Source organism: Carettochelys insculpta, chromosome 28, assembly GCF_033958435.1.
Source record: "Carettochelys insculpta isolate YL-2023 chromosome 28, ASM3395843v1, whole genome shotgun sequence".
Taxonomy (NCBI): Eukaryota; Metazoa; Chordata; order Testudines; family Carettochelyidae; genus Carettochelys; species Carettochelys insculpta.
The window spans coordinates 6,161,418-6,175,197 of record NC_134164.1 but is presented as its reverse complement, the minus strand read 5'-3'; the positions used below and the strand labels follow the sequence as shown (position 1 = coordinate 6,175,197).

At 57.7% G+C, this 13,780-nt stretch overlaps 1 protein-coding gene across 1 annotated transcript; it reads right to left on the bottom strand.

Annotated features, from left to right (window-relative positions):
- Positions 1-730: 730 nt before the first annotated feature.
- TUBG1 (tubulin gamma 1) lies at positions 731-13,726 on the bottom strand. The gene is made up of 11 exons (XM_074978734.1): positions 13,503-13,726; positions 12,941-13,053; positions 9,293-9,460; positions 8,967-9,035; positions 7,171-7,250; positions 6,470-6,596; positions 4,575-4,661; positions 4,177-4,326; positions 2,359-2,511; positions 1,815-1,976; positions 731-1,405 (listed from the first exon to the last, which is right to left on the bottom strand). Exons 1-11 carry the CDS (start codon positions 13,549-13,551, stop codon positions 1,208-1,210), a joined length of 1,356 nt encoding a protein of 451 aa, XP_074834835.1. The 5' UTR covers positions 13,552-13,726; the 3' UTR covers positions 731-1,207.
- Between the last annotated feature and the right edge of the window lie 54 nt (positions 13,727-13,780).

Here is a 13,780-nt window from a genome sequence, read left to right as displayed (position 1 = left end):
TGGGATTTTCCAGCTCAGTCTAGGGCCCCCACTCATGCCGGGTGTTGATAAATTGGAGCCAGGGCAGAGGCCCAAGGAGGATAAACTGTTAGAGAGCAGCCCTGGGGCCAGGCTGGGACCCAGCAGTATCCTTGGGGAGATGAGAAGAGGCTCAGTGTGGTGCACAAAGCAGACCCGGCCCCCAGCTGGCTGGCAGGAGTGTGTCCTACCCATCGTTCCCCCCAGCCCCTACAGCTCCCGAATCAGCACTCGTTTTTACAGCTGCGACTGAAAAAGGGGGGTGGGGGTGGGGGTGGTCCTACCCTCAGTTCCCTTCTGGCTTTGGACAATGACAGATCCAGGCCCCGGCCAAGCTGACAGCTGCCGCCCTCAGCAATAAGCAAGGCCCCTGCTGCCCTCCCCTAAGCATAGCTGGCTGGGGCTCTGTGCCAGCCTGGGGCATATGCTCCCCTCAGCCCTGGCCCTGAGCAGCTCAGGGAGCCCCCCGGCATGAAGCAAGGCTGAGATCCCCGCTCCCAAGGAGCTGCTACTTGCAGCCAGAGGCTAACGCTTTGTCTCTCTCCTGCAGGGTTGACTGGAGCTGGGGGTGATAATGCGCAGGGCTGACCTCCTCAAGGCAGCAAGGGGGCAGCTGGCTCTGCAAGACACCCCAGTATTGGTGGAGGGGTGAAGCTCCCTGCCCCTGTTCCCACCTCCCTCACGTTCTAGGCAACGCAGCAGCGAGTCAGTGCAGCAACAATCTTTACTGAAGCACAGTAATCTATAAAAATAGCGACAGGCTCTGGCCGCAGGCCCAGGACAAAGCTGAGCACCTGCGCCAAGGGCAGGGAGGGGCCTGGCTTAGCTTTGCCACAACCCACCTGCTCCGCACCTCCACGAGGTCAGGCTTGGGGCCCCCCAGGCTGGTCCCTGGCTCTTGCTCACTCCAAGAAAGGGAGCACTTCCCCTCCCGGCTCCAACAGCCACGCTGCCCCAAGACCTGGCTGGTGCGGGGCTGCTGTCCCATGGGGAGGAGGGGCCTGCAGGCTCTGCCCCACAGTGGGCGACTCCTGCGCGTGCAGTGCTGCTGTGCCCGTGAGCCCCAGCTCTGGGGGGGGAGCAGAAACGCTGAGGATGAACATGTCCATGGTGGCTGGTAGCCGCTGGCACTCCACGGAAGGGGAGGGGCCGTGCTCCCTGGCGGCTCCCCCGTGGATTCGGCGGGCGCTCACTGCTCCTGCGTGCCCCAGGAGATGTAGTCGGGGCGCGTGGCAGCGTGGTACTCGTCGATCAGCTGCTGCACGATCTCCCGGGAGTCGTCCAGCTCGTCGAAGTTGTCCTTGAAAATGTCCTCCTTGCGGAACTGCTCCAGGAAGGCTTCCCTCTTGCGCAGCTTGTCGTACTGGCGGCACGTCCGCTCGAACAGCTGGGCCGGCCCCAGAACACCGTGAGCATGGGGGCCTGGCCCTGGCCCTGGCCCTGGCCCTGGCCCTGGTCCCACAGGCGAGGGAAAAGTGGGGAATGGCCCCTGGGGGCTGAGGCAGGGCTGGGGCCAGAGCTATCCGGGGCTGTCACCTCACAGGGAGGGGGCATCCCTGGGGGTGTGACCACCCCATGGAGCGGGGGGTCCTTGTGCCTACCCTGGGACGAAGGAGCATCCCTGTGGCTACCCCCAGGAGTGAGAGGGCCCCCCGTGGCTACCCTGGGACGAAGGAGCATCCCTGTGGCTACCCTGGAGCGATGCAGAGCAAACCTACACCAAGGCCCAAGGTGAACCCTCTGCTCTCAGGGCTCCTCAGCAGCCAGGCTGCGATCAGCTCCTTGCCGGCACTCACCGAGGAGATGTTGGTGTGGTTCGCCATCATGAGGCCGCTGACGCGGTGTGCGGACGGCAGGTACGGGGACTTCCTGGACAGCGCCACCTGGATGCTGGCAGGGCCCCAGGGGATGAAGTTGGCCAGTTTCCTCTCCCGGATCCTCTGCAGGCTCTTGTGTACCTGGGGAGACGCGAGGGAGAGCTGGCAGTGGTGCCAGGGCTCTCCCAGCCACGTGTCCTGGGCGAGTCAGAGGGGCCGGGGCCCAGCAAACAGCTCTGGGAGACAGTGCATCAAGGGCCATGGTCCTAGACAGTTCATGGGGCGGGGGTCTAGGCACCAGTGTTTGATGCCTAGCAACCCCCGCCGGCCTTGGCCAGGGCAGCATCCATGCAGCTGGGCCCGTACAGCACCTGCCATTGGCCCGGCAGCTGGCTCTGTCCTGCACAGACCCTGCAAGCCTGGCCAAGCCAGGGGCCCAAGCCCACTCCCCATTGCAGCTCCTGGCCTGCTCCCCTGCTGGCCATCTGCCTGCTCGGTGCCCAGGGCCACACGGCTCGCTCACCTGCGTGGGGTCCACCTCCCCCTGGATGATGTTCAGGATGGCGATGTAGCAGTGGTTGGTCTGTCTGTCCCGCCCGGTGGAGACCATGACGTTCTTAGGCTGCAGCAATCGCCTCATCACGTCCAGGACTGTGGTTTTCCGCACGCTGGCCACCTGCGACCGCCAGTCCGGGGCACTCAGGGAGAGCCCGGCCCATGCCCGGCGCAGGGAGCACCGTAGCCAGGCACTGCACGCATGTGGGGCAGGGGCTTGGCCGCCCCCTGCTGAAGTTAGCGACAGTGGCAAACCCTGGCCCCGGCCTTCGGGCAGGCAGCACAGAGACGACCACAAGCCCCCAGGATGGGCCAGTCACATGCACAGACACACAGCTGCATGCAGGAGGTCACGGGACAGCAGAGGCCGAGCTTATAGAGATGCCCTTTCTGGAGGGTCCTGGGAAGACAGCCCTGAAGCCCCCCTCCCCTAGCACTGCCGGAGTTGAGTTAAGTCACGTTGAGGGACAGCCAGCAACAGCCCGGGAGACGGCTACTGTAATGCCCAGCGGGGAGGCTCGGCTGTGTCCCAGGCGGCACTGGCTGGGCCTGGTCCTGCTCTCTGTGAGGGACTCGCCGGGTGCAGAGCATCAAGCTCTCACGCCAGCTTGGCCAGTGCCCAGGGTGTGTCACTTGGGTCGGGGCTGCCCACTGCCTCCCATGAACAGAGCCTCAGGGTAGAGGATGTGGGGGGGGGGGTCTCTTGCTGCTACCAAAGCCTCCCCATCCCCACTCTCCTCCTCGGGGAGCCCCTGAAGCCCTGCATACAGCAGGCTTGGCAGCAGCACTCCCTAAATTCCCGCAAGGCACCTACAGCTGGGGCCACGCCTCAGCCTGCAGCCACTGAAGGGTTAATCACCTGCTGCACAAGGTGTGAAAGGGAGCTGCAGGCCAGGCCCTGGGGTGGCAGAGCCCCAGGGGAGCGAGGAGGTGGGGCCGGGCTGTTAAGAAATGTCAAGGCAGCTGGGCATTGGGCAAGGCTGGCCCAGTGGCAACTGGCATGAGGAGAACAGCTGGTCCTTAGCCACGCACTCCCCTTCTCATCCCTGATGCGTCTCTCAGAGGCACGTGAAGGCCCATCCCTCCAAGACCAGCTGCCCTCAGCCCCAGGCTGGGCACATGGTGCTCTGCTGGCCAGGCTCCCAGGGCCTTGCAGAGAGGTGGTCCCAGCTGAAAGGGGGAAGGGAGCCAGGCATCTACCCAGCTATTGCAGAATCCCCCCCCAGACCCCCACAGTGGAGAGGACAGAGCACACTGGGTACCCGTTTCAGAGCCAGCAGCCTTTTGGATGTGCGTGTCTGAGCAACGTCCTGGGGAATGCCGGCGGCCAGGACGAGAAAGGCACGGTTAGCTCAGCGCCAGCGGCATCTTCTGCAGACCAACGCGCTGGCCCAGCCTCCCTCTGCTATGGCCCCGTGGGGCCCTGGCTCTGGCTGGGAACAGCGGCCGGGGATGGGACAAGCAATGGCCTGGGCCGGCCCAAGCCGCCTGCTCGCCTAGCTCCAGTGTAATGACCATGAGTCCCTGCCAGCAGGGTTGGGAGACAGTTCTTCCACCAGGAGCTGAGCACCTGTAGCCTGGCAATACCCTTGCTGCATTCCCTGGCAGAGGGATGCCCCGGGTGAAGCCAGGCAGGGCGGGGACAGGGACCTGCCATGCCAGAGGCTAAGCAGGGAGGCTGGCCGTGCATGGTAGGGCACAAAAGCCCAGAGGCAGGGAGCCTGGCTGAGGTGCAGGCGGTGGCCAGGAGCTGGTGCAAGGCTGCCTGGGGAACTGCAGCACGTACCGACTGGTCTGTGGTGAGCGGCGTGTACCCCGTCATCAGGAAGTGGAGTCTGGGGGTGGGGATGAGCGAGGCGATCAGGCCAATCAGGTCATTGTTCATGTAGCCAGGATACCGGAGCGTGGTGGTGCTGGCGGACATGATGGTGGACACCTGGCGCAGACAAGGGAGAGACAGGCGGGTGATCCCGGGAACTAGAGATTGCCTGGGACGGCCCTTCTCTAGGGAGTGAAAGCACAAATGCAGCCCAGAGCCTCAGGCAGAGCTACTCCTCAGCAAGCACCAAGAGAAGACCTGGCCCACAGAGAGGCCCAGCTCCTGTCCCCATGCCCAGGGGAACCCAACCCGGAGGACACGTGGCTGAGCTGCCCAAGCCAGCCCTGTGCAGAGGGGCTACTCACCAGCTGGTTGATCTGGGAGAAGGAGGGGTTCTGGATGTGCAGCCGGTCAGTGGCGATCCGATTTAGGGCTGTGTTGTCCAGAACTACCTAACAAAGAAAGTCGGCCCCCTCAGAGCAGACCAGAGAGGCTGTGACCAAGTGACTGATGTCGGCACCTCAGGGGAGAGCACTGACACCCCGACAGCCTCAGCTTGGCGGGCCTGGATCCACCGCACAGCTGGGCTGGCGGGTGCATGAAACCAGGAGCCATCTACCCCAGGGAATCACTGACACTCAGGAGAAAGCTCTCCTCCTGTCGTGCTGTCCTCCCCGCAGCCCCGCCAGGACAGCACTGGCCCCACAAGCCAACCACCAGGTCCAGCAGCTCCATTCTCTGGGCCCAAGCAATACTACAGTGGTTTAAACATGAGGGGAAGGAGAGTCTGAGAGGAGCTGCCCTGCTAGTGCAGCTGCTCCCGTTCCTCGAAGCGTCAGAGACTAGCAGACTCGTAGAGCAAGGGCCCTCGTTACTATTCTCACCAAACAAAACGACTGGGCGACGAAACGGCAAATGAATTGTAACATTGACAAATGCAGAGTAATGCACATTGGGAAAAATAATGACGAGGACTAATTTATTCAGAACCACTCAGGAGAGATCTTGGAGTCACTGTGGATGGTTCTCTGAAAGCATCTAGTGTGCTGGGGCAGCCAAAAAAGCGAACAATATCAGGAACCAGCAGAAAAGGGATAGAGAATAAGATGGAGAACTGTGTGAATCCCTGGTACGCCCACATCTCGAATACTGCATACAGGTGCGGTCTGGCCGCCTCATGTCAAAAAAAAGATCCCTTGGCGTTGGAAAATGTTCAGAAAAGGGCAACAAAAACGAGGAGGGGTCTGGAACGAGAGCTGTATGCAGAGATTGAAAAGGCTGGGACGTTTGAGCTTAGGAAAGAGGAGACTAGGGTGGGATAGGACAGAGGTCTGTAAAATCCTGACAGGTTCGGAGAAAGTGAACAAGGAAAAGTGATTTACTTGTTCCCGTAAGAACTAGGAGTTGCCACATGAAATCAGTGGGTCACAGGTTCAACACAAACAAAAGGCAGTTTTCTTCACGCAGTGCGGAGTCACCCTGTGGAACTCCTGGCCAGAGGATGTTGTGAAAACCGGGACTTTCGCGGGGTTCAGATAAAACTAGACAGGTTCCTGGAGGTTCGGTCCATTCATGGCGATTAGCCAGGGTGGGCAGGAATGGAGTCCCTGGCCTCTGTTTGTCAGAGGCTGGAAGTGGATGACGGGGAGGGGTCACTTGATGATTCCCTGCTCTGTTCACTCCCTCTGGGGCCCCCGGCATTGGCCGCTGTCAGAAGACAGGACGCTGGGCTAGACGGACCTTTGGTCTGACCCCGTGCGGCTGTTCTTATGCATGTGCCAAGGTCTCTAGCAGGGCCTGCTGCTGGAGCCTCAGGTTCAAACCATGGGGCAGGGCACAAGGATGCTGCATGAGCCTGTTTTAAACCCTACCGTGCACCCCGGAGCCCTCTGCCAAGCGACTCCTCCTCCTGCGGGCCCAGGGCCTGCAGCAGCAGGGAGCAGAGGCAGCTTTGCTGGGGCAGGAGGGGAGAAGAACCTGGCCCTCACCTTCCCCTCAGTGTCACAGAAGCCTACCCTGAGGCCCAGCTCAGACCCCCTTTGCGGGGGAGAAGTGGAGCTGTGAGCAGTCAGCTGGGGCTTGCCAGGTCCCTGTCCTGGTCTCAGTGGGCTGCTAGCCCTTGCCTCAAAGGGGCTGAACGTCAGGCCTGCCAAGCCATGGACTTGCGGAGGGCGATCTGTCGACCTTTGCTGGGCCCAGCAGGTTAGAGCTTTGGGGGCTCCCCTACGGAGAGCGATGGGGAGTCGGGCCAGACTCTTACCACGCAGTCGGCGTTCTGAGTCAGCCTCTTGAGCGTCAGCAAGGAGTTGTATGGCTGAACCACGACATCGCTCATTTCATCCTGGTTGGGGAAGACCGAGTAGGTCTGCACCAGCTTCTTGGGATACCTGTGTGAGGAGAGCACCCAGACACCTCGTTGGTTAATGGCAGGAGCCACCGCCTGAGCCTGCCCTCCCTTAGGCTCCTTGCCAGCCCCAGCGCAGCGGTGAGTCACCGCGGGGCATGTCAAAGTCTGCTCCGAGGGAGGAGAGGAATTTGTCCCAGCAACGCTGCATCTTACGGCGCAGGAGGAAGCTGCCAGAGGAAGCCACAGGCAAGGCTGAGCCACCCGCCGGATGATTAAGCAGCTGCTCCCAAGCCTTTTCTCCAGGCTGCGCTCTGGGACAGGCAGGGGCGGCCCCACTGGGACCTCGGCTGCAGCCTCCTGCCTTGCCCAGAGCTTTGGAAGGCTACACCCGGTCCGAGCAGGTTGAGAGGAGACAGGGAGGCTGCAGAGCAGGGGTCTGATTCCAGGGCCTTTCCTACGTGCAGCAGAAGCCGGCCCTTCCCCTGGGCAGCCTGCCAGGGATTGCACAAGACAGTGTCTGGGTGGGGGAGGGCAGCTCTGACTCAGTCCAGTCGGCTCCAGATTCATGGGCAGGACGCCCGGGCAGGGCCAGCCTCCCCCAGTGGGGGACTCACCTGTCATTCAGCCGCTCCAGCAGATAGGAGCCCAGCCCTGAGCCTGTTCCACCAGCAATGGAGTGGCACAGCACGAAGCCCTGGAATCAAAGGGAAGGCAGCTTAGCGGGTGCTAACCCTCCCAGGCAGAAAGGGACGAGGCAGGGCACCAGCTAGCACCAGAGCCTAAGCCAAGCCAGATGGCAGCTGCCGCCCTCTGGACCCGGGCCAAGAACTGCTGGTGTGCTCGGGCAGTCACCCAGCACTGCGAGCGTAGCCCTGCGGGGCACAGAGAGCTGTGAACCAGTCACAGCACTTCTGTCAGAGCTGCCGGAGCTCCCTCCCGTCTCTGCATGCACTGAGACCAGCGCTCCCCGCCACGAGCCTTGCCAAGCCTCCCCTCCAGAGTTCAGCGCTTCCCAGGAGCCACACAGCTTGTAGAACGGGTCTGTTATGTTCCCATCCGCCCCGCCCTAGGCAATTAAACCAAACGAGCTCAGAGGTGCCCTAAGCACAGAGGTGGAAAAAGTACCCAAAAGTTACTTGAGTAAAAGTGCAGCTGTTATGGATGGGGTGGGTGCGGGGGTACTAAAGCAGGAGCTCCCTCTGGAAAACTACTTGAGTAAACGTACGCATGTGCGCACCACATCTAAATTGTACTCAAGTATCCAGAAGTGAAAGCAGCCGCACTTTTACTCAAGTAACCTTTGGGGTACTTTTTCCCCCACCTCTGTCTAAGCCTCTCCCGTGCCTGCTCCTTAGACCTCTTGCCCACTCTCCTCCTTTCCCAATCACTTTTTTCCATCCCGCTGCCTTGACTCAGCCAGATGCAGACCGCTGGGGGCTCCCCTGGCTCAGGGGGAAAAGTGAAACTGACCCAGCTCCCCTCCTTCCACAGGAATCTCTGTCACACACCTGCCACCACGAGCTCCAGATTCCCAGGCACAGAACAGCTTATGCCGGCCCAGGCCTTCTCAAAACCACTGCATGCTGCCCTCCCGCCATGGCACCAAACTGACCGCCCTTCGGCCTGCGAGGGCCTGACAGAGCAGGCAGGTGCCACTTCAGCAGAGCTCATCCTGGAGCAGGAGAGCCACTGGAGGCCAGCCCTGAGAGGGGGCTGGTTACTAAGAGGTGCGGCTAGCACAGGTATGGGCCTAGCATGTTTTCTTCTTGGAGGCAGAGAGAGGAGTTGCTCCGGCTGATGCTAGGGGAGACAAGCAGGAGAACTGGGGTGAAATGAGAAGGTAAACGGGGCCCAAGTGTCACAACCCCACCCTCGCTGTGATGAGCCCTGGCAACTGCTGGCAGTCTCTCTGGGAAGGGTCTGCAGCTGACATTTTTTTTAAAACTGGATTTGGAAAAGGCGCAGCAGGGCCCACCGGAGGACAACTCCTGGCTGCCTCAGGAGGGCCTGGGGTGGAAGGGAAGGTTGAGATGTGGCAGAGATGGGAAACACCTCCAGTCTAGGACTTACCCTTGTCTCATGCCTGTCGCCCAGCATCCTGACCGCTGTTCCCTCTCAACTTTTCCATCCACGTGTGGATGTTTCCTGTCCATGTGCAGGATCATTTTTATGTGCACCACCCACAGAAACGTAAAACCTCGCCGTGGGTGCTCTGCTAATCAGCGATTTGGCAACTGAGTTTCTCCCGAGTGGTTACAGCTTACAGGGGACGCTGCTCGTGACCCCCAGAGACCTTCGACTTACAAGACCTCAACTCCATGTGAACAACACAGCAGAGACCTTAGGGTTGGGCTCCCCCTCCAAAAACAGCAGCCTGACTCAGAAAAGAAGAGAACCCTCATTTCCTTACCTCTAAGCTGTCGCTCCCATCAGCCTCTCTGTCTATGATATCAAAGATATCTTCATGGATTTTTTCACCCTGCCAGAGACAACCAAAGCAAGCTATCATCCATTTTTTTCCCCCCAGAGGGGCTGCAGGGGCTGCAGGGAGCCACTGCTCAGGCATAACGCAAAGCCAAACCAGCCAAGGCTCCCAGCCATGCCACCCAGTTGGTGGTAAGCTGTCACCCGTGAATTGCTACAGTAATCACAGGCCAGCGCTTGCTGGGAGACAAAGCGTCTCTGACAACATCTCAATCTGAACTAGAGCTGCAGGGCTGGCGTCAGCCCTGTTACCTGCGAGAAGCCGCTGGCCCAGTTGTTCCCAGCCCCGCCACCGTGCTCAGACAGGTAGATGTTTTCCGGATTATACAAGTTGGCGTAGGGGGAGTTCAGAATGGAATGGATCACGCGAGGCTCGAGATCCAGCAGCACAGCTCGGGGGATGTAATGTTCATCATCTGCCTGTAACAGGGAAGGACGACAATTCCAGACTAAAACAAGAAGTCCTGGGGCACCTTATAGACGAACAGATATTTTGGAGCATGAGCTTTCGTGGGCAAAGACCCACTTCATCAGATGCACGAGTGGGGGCGTTTCAGAGGAGGGTTTAAAGAGGGAGTCTCAGTCAAGGGGAGGGCCAGAGCTAACAAGGCCTATGCAGTCAGGGGGGGTATAGCCCATTATCAGCAGTTAATGAGGAGTTGTGAACATCAAGAGAGGAGAAACCAAGTCAGTTCAGTCAGGGGGGATGCTGCCCATTATCTGTAGCTAATGTGGAGGTGTGAACTTCAAGAGCAGAGAAACTGCTTTTGTAATAGACCAGCCACTCCCAGCCTCTGTTCAATCCTTGGTTGATGGAGTCAAATTTGCAAATGAATTGCAGCTCTGAAATTCCTCTTTGCAGTTTATTTTTCAGTTTTTTTGGTTGTAGGACAGCTACTTTTAAATCTGTTCCTGAGCAGCCAGGGAGATTGAAGTGTTCTTCTACATATTTTTGTATGTTACTGTTCCTGATCTTTGATTTATGTCCATTTATTTTTTTACATAGAGACCATAAGAACACAAGAACAGCCAGACTGGGTCAGACCAAAGGTCCATCCAGCCCAGTAGCCTGTCTGCCAACAGTAGCCAGTGCCAGGTGCCTGAGAGGGGGTGGACCGAAGACAATGATCAAGTGAGTTGTCTCCTGCCATCCATATACAGCCCCTGACAATCAGAGGCTAGGGACACCATTCCTACCCTTGGCTAAGAGCCTTTTATGGACCTAACCTCCATGAATTTATCTAGCTCTTTCTTAAATTGTTATAGTCCTACCTTCATGGTCTCCTCTGGCAAGGAGTTCCACAGATCAACTACACGCTGAGTGAAGAAGAACTTTCTTTTATTAGTTTTAAACCTGCTACCCGTTAATTTCATTTGGTGTCCTCTAGTTCTTGTATTATGGGCACAAGTAAATAACTTCTCCTTATTCACCCTCTCCACACCTGTCATAATTTTATATACCTCTGTCATGTCCCCCCTCAGTCTCCTCTTTTCTAAACTGAAAAGTCCCAGTCTTTTTAGCCTCTCCTCATATTGGGACCTGTTCCAAGCTCCTAATCATTTTAGTTGCCCTTTTCTGAACCTTTTCCAGTGCCAGGATATCTTTTTTTAAGTGAGGAGACCACATGTGTACACAGTATTCAAGATGTGGGTGTACCATAGATTTATACAGGGGCAGTAAGACACTCCTTGTCTCATTTTCTATCCCCTTTTTAATAATACCTAACATCCCATTTGCCTTTTGGACAGCCTCTGCACACTGCGTGGATGTTTTCAAGGAACTATCCACGATAACTCCAAGATCTCTTCTCTGATTAGTTATAGTTAAATTAGCCCCCATCATATTGTATATATAGTAGGGGTTATTTTTTCCAATGTGCATTACCTTACACTTATCCACATTAAATTTCATTTGCCATTTTGTTGCCCAGTCACTCAGTTTGATGAGATCTTTTTGAAGTTCTTCACAGTCTGCCTTTGTCTTGATTATCTTGAACAGTTTAGTGCCATCTGCAAACTTTGCCACCTCACTGCTCACCCCCTTCTCCAGATCATTTATGAATAAATTGAACAGGATTGGTCCTAGGACTGACCCTTGGGGGACACCACTAATTACCCCTGTCCATTCGGAAAATGTACCATTTATGCCTACCCTTTGATTCCTGTCTTTTAACCAGTTCTCAATCCATGGAAGGACCTGCCCTCTTATCCCATGACAACTTAATTTACATAAGAGCCTTTGATGAGGTACCTTGTCAAAGGCTTTCTGGAAATATAAGTATGCTAATATTCACTGGATCTCACCTGCCTGCATGTTTGCTAACCCCCTTCAAAGAACTCTAACAGATTAGTAAGACATGATTTCCCTCTGCAGAAACCATGTTGACTTCTGCCCATCAAATTATGTTCTTCTATGTGCCTGACAATTTTATTCTTTACTATTGTCTCAACTAATTTGCCCAGAACTGATGTTAGACTTACCGGTCTGTAATTGCCAGAGTCACCTCCAGAGCCCTTTTTAAATATTGGCGTCATATTAGCTATCTTCCAGTCATTAGGTACGGAAGCTAATCCAAAGTTTGGCCAACGTCAATTGCAGTGGGGCATTGCTGGCACACGATAGCATATATTATATTAGTAGATGTGCATGGGAAAGAGCCCTGATGGTGTGGTTAGGGCCTGTGATGACCTCGCTGCTGTAGATATGTGAGCAGACATGGCAGAGAGGTTTGTTGCAGGGATGGGTTCCAGGTTTAGAGTTACTGTGGTGTGGTCTGTAGTAGCTGGTGAGGATTTGTTTAAGGTTGGCAGGCTGTCTGTAAGAGTGAAGGATCGCTGTCCAGGATGGGTTGTAAATCACTGATGATGCCTTGGAGAGGCTTTAGCCGGGGGCTGTCTGTGATGGCCAGTGGTGTTCCCAACTGTGACAGAGGGCGCCACCCACTGGTCAGAAAGAGGCATAACACTCCTTTCCTGGGGCCTGCCACAATAGAATAGATAAAGGACCTGTATTGTGGGTGGGCCTAGTAGCCCAGTCATGGACCCGGCCTGCAGCATGCTTGGCAATGTACCTCACAGAACAGAGAGATGGGCTCCCACCCAAACTGCCCCCAGTCAGGGTCATTATGTAACAAATCTGAACTGCTCCTTGAGTTCCCAGCATACTGCACCCATCACCCTCCACAGCACATCAGGCTCTTCTAGGCCAGGACAATGTGCTGTCAAGCAGTAGATCTTGGTGGAGATGCCAGTGAAGGAGATGAGCTTGGGGCTGGACTGAGCTCACCAGCCCCTTTCACAATCTGAATTTGAGTTGCTGGCTAGAGAGAGAAACTCCTCCATGGTGAAGAGGGTTGAGGTGCAGGAGTGTCAGGGTGTGGGCTCTAAGGTAGGTCTGAGGGGCTCAGGGCTGGGAGTACGGCCTCTGGGGTTGGACTAGGAATGAAGGGCTAGAGAGACACGGGAGGGTTCCAGGTTCTGGGAGAGGTTCTGGGCTGTGGGTTGGGGTGAGGCTCTGGGATAGAGGTGTAGGTTTTCGGGTGCAAGAGAGAACTCAGGGCTGGAGATGGCTCACAATGGGGCAGGGGATGGGGCTCAGGCTTACCTCTGCAACTCCCTGCTGGGGATGGCGAAGGGGGGCCTCTTTCCCTTCTCTCTCCCCCCCCTGCAGCCCTAAGCCAGGATTAATGGGAAGCTGCATGGTCACACAGCTTAGACAGAACTTAGCCAGTGGAGGAGGGGTGCCTTCTGTTTGCAAGAAAAGGCTCATTCAGTGAAAGCCCTAGGAAAAGGGCAGTCGGCTGAGCCTGGCCTGGACCTGGACGATGGGCTCCATCTCGGGGGAGGCGCAGGATTCTCTTGAGCGTGCAGCACAGAGCACCAGCCGGGACGTCTGCGTACCTGGTAGAAGAAGACGTCTTTGCGGTCGGTGCCCTCGGTGGCGAACTCCTCGACGATGCCCTCGGGGCTGATGCCGTGCTCAGCGCACAACTGCTTCCAGAACTCGAACCCAACTGCAGGAGAGAGCAGCCGTGGCTCAGCCAGGCTGGAGAGGAAGGGGGAGCCAAGCCCAGCCTTAGTACCGCCCCCCCCACCCCAGCTGGACCAGGACGCCTGGGTTCTACGGCTGGCTCCGACAGTGCCTGGCTGTATGACGAGGGGCAGGGCAGAGCTGGCCCTGTGCCTCAGTTTCCCACCCCTCCCCCTTGCAAACCCTGTCCTCGAATAGGCCCCTCCCCAGCAGAGGCTCCACCCCTCATCACCCCCGCCCCACTATAGGCTGCCCACCCTACATGCCCCTCCCCCCACAGGTCCCTTTCCCTGCAAGCCCCTCCTCACCATAGGCTCCACCCCTCACAAGCCCCTCCCCATCACACGCTCCTGCCCACTCAAGCCCCTCCCGATCACACGCTCCTGCCCACTCAAGCCCCGCCCCCAACATGGGCCCCGCCCACGGCCTCACTCTGGTTGCCGCACTGGCCCAGCTGCAGGGTGATGATCTCTCGCGGCATCTCGGCCGAGGCGCCCCGGCCCGGTTCTTCGCTGGACCCGGCCGCCGACTTCGCGTCCTCCCGCCCGCCCGGCAACGAGCGGAACTGAGCATGCGCGGGACGCAGTTCCGGCTAGCCCAGCCCCCCCTCCATTCCGTCCTGGCAACGCGCAGGGGAAGGAGATGAACAGGAGACGCCGCGCGCGCAAAAAAAAAAAAAAAAAAACTCCATCCGCGCACGCGCAGTGAGG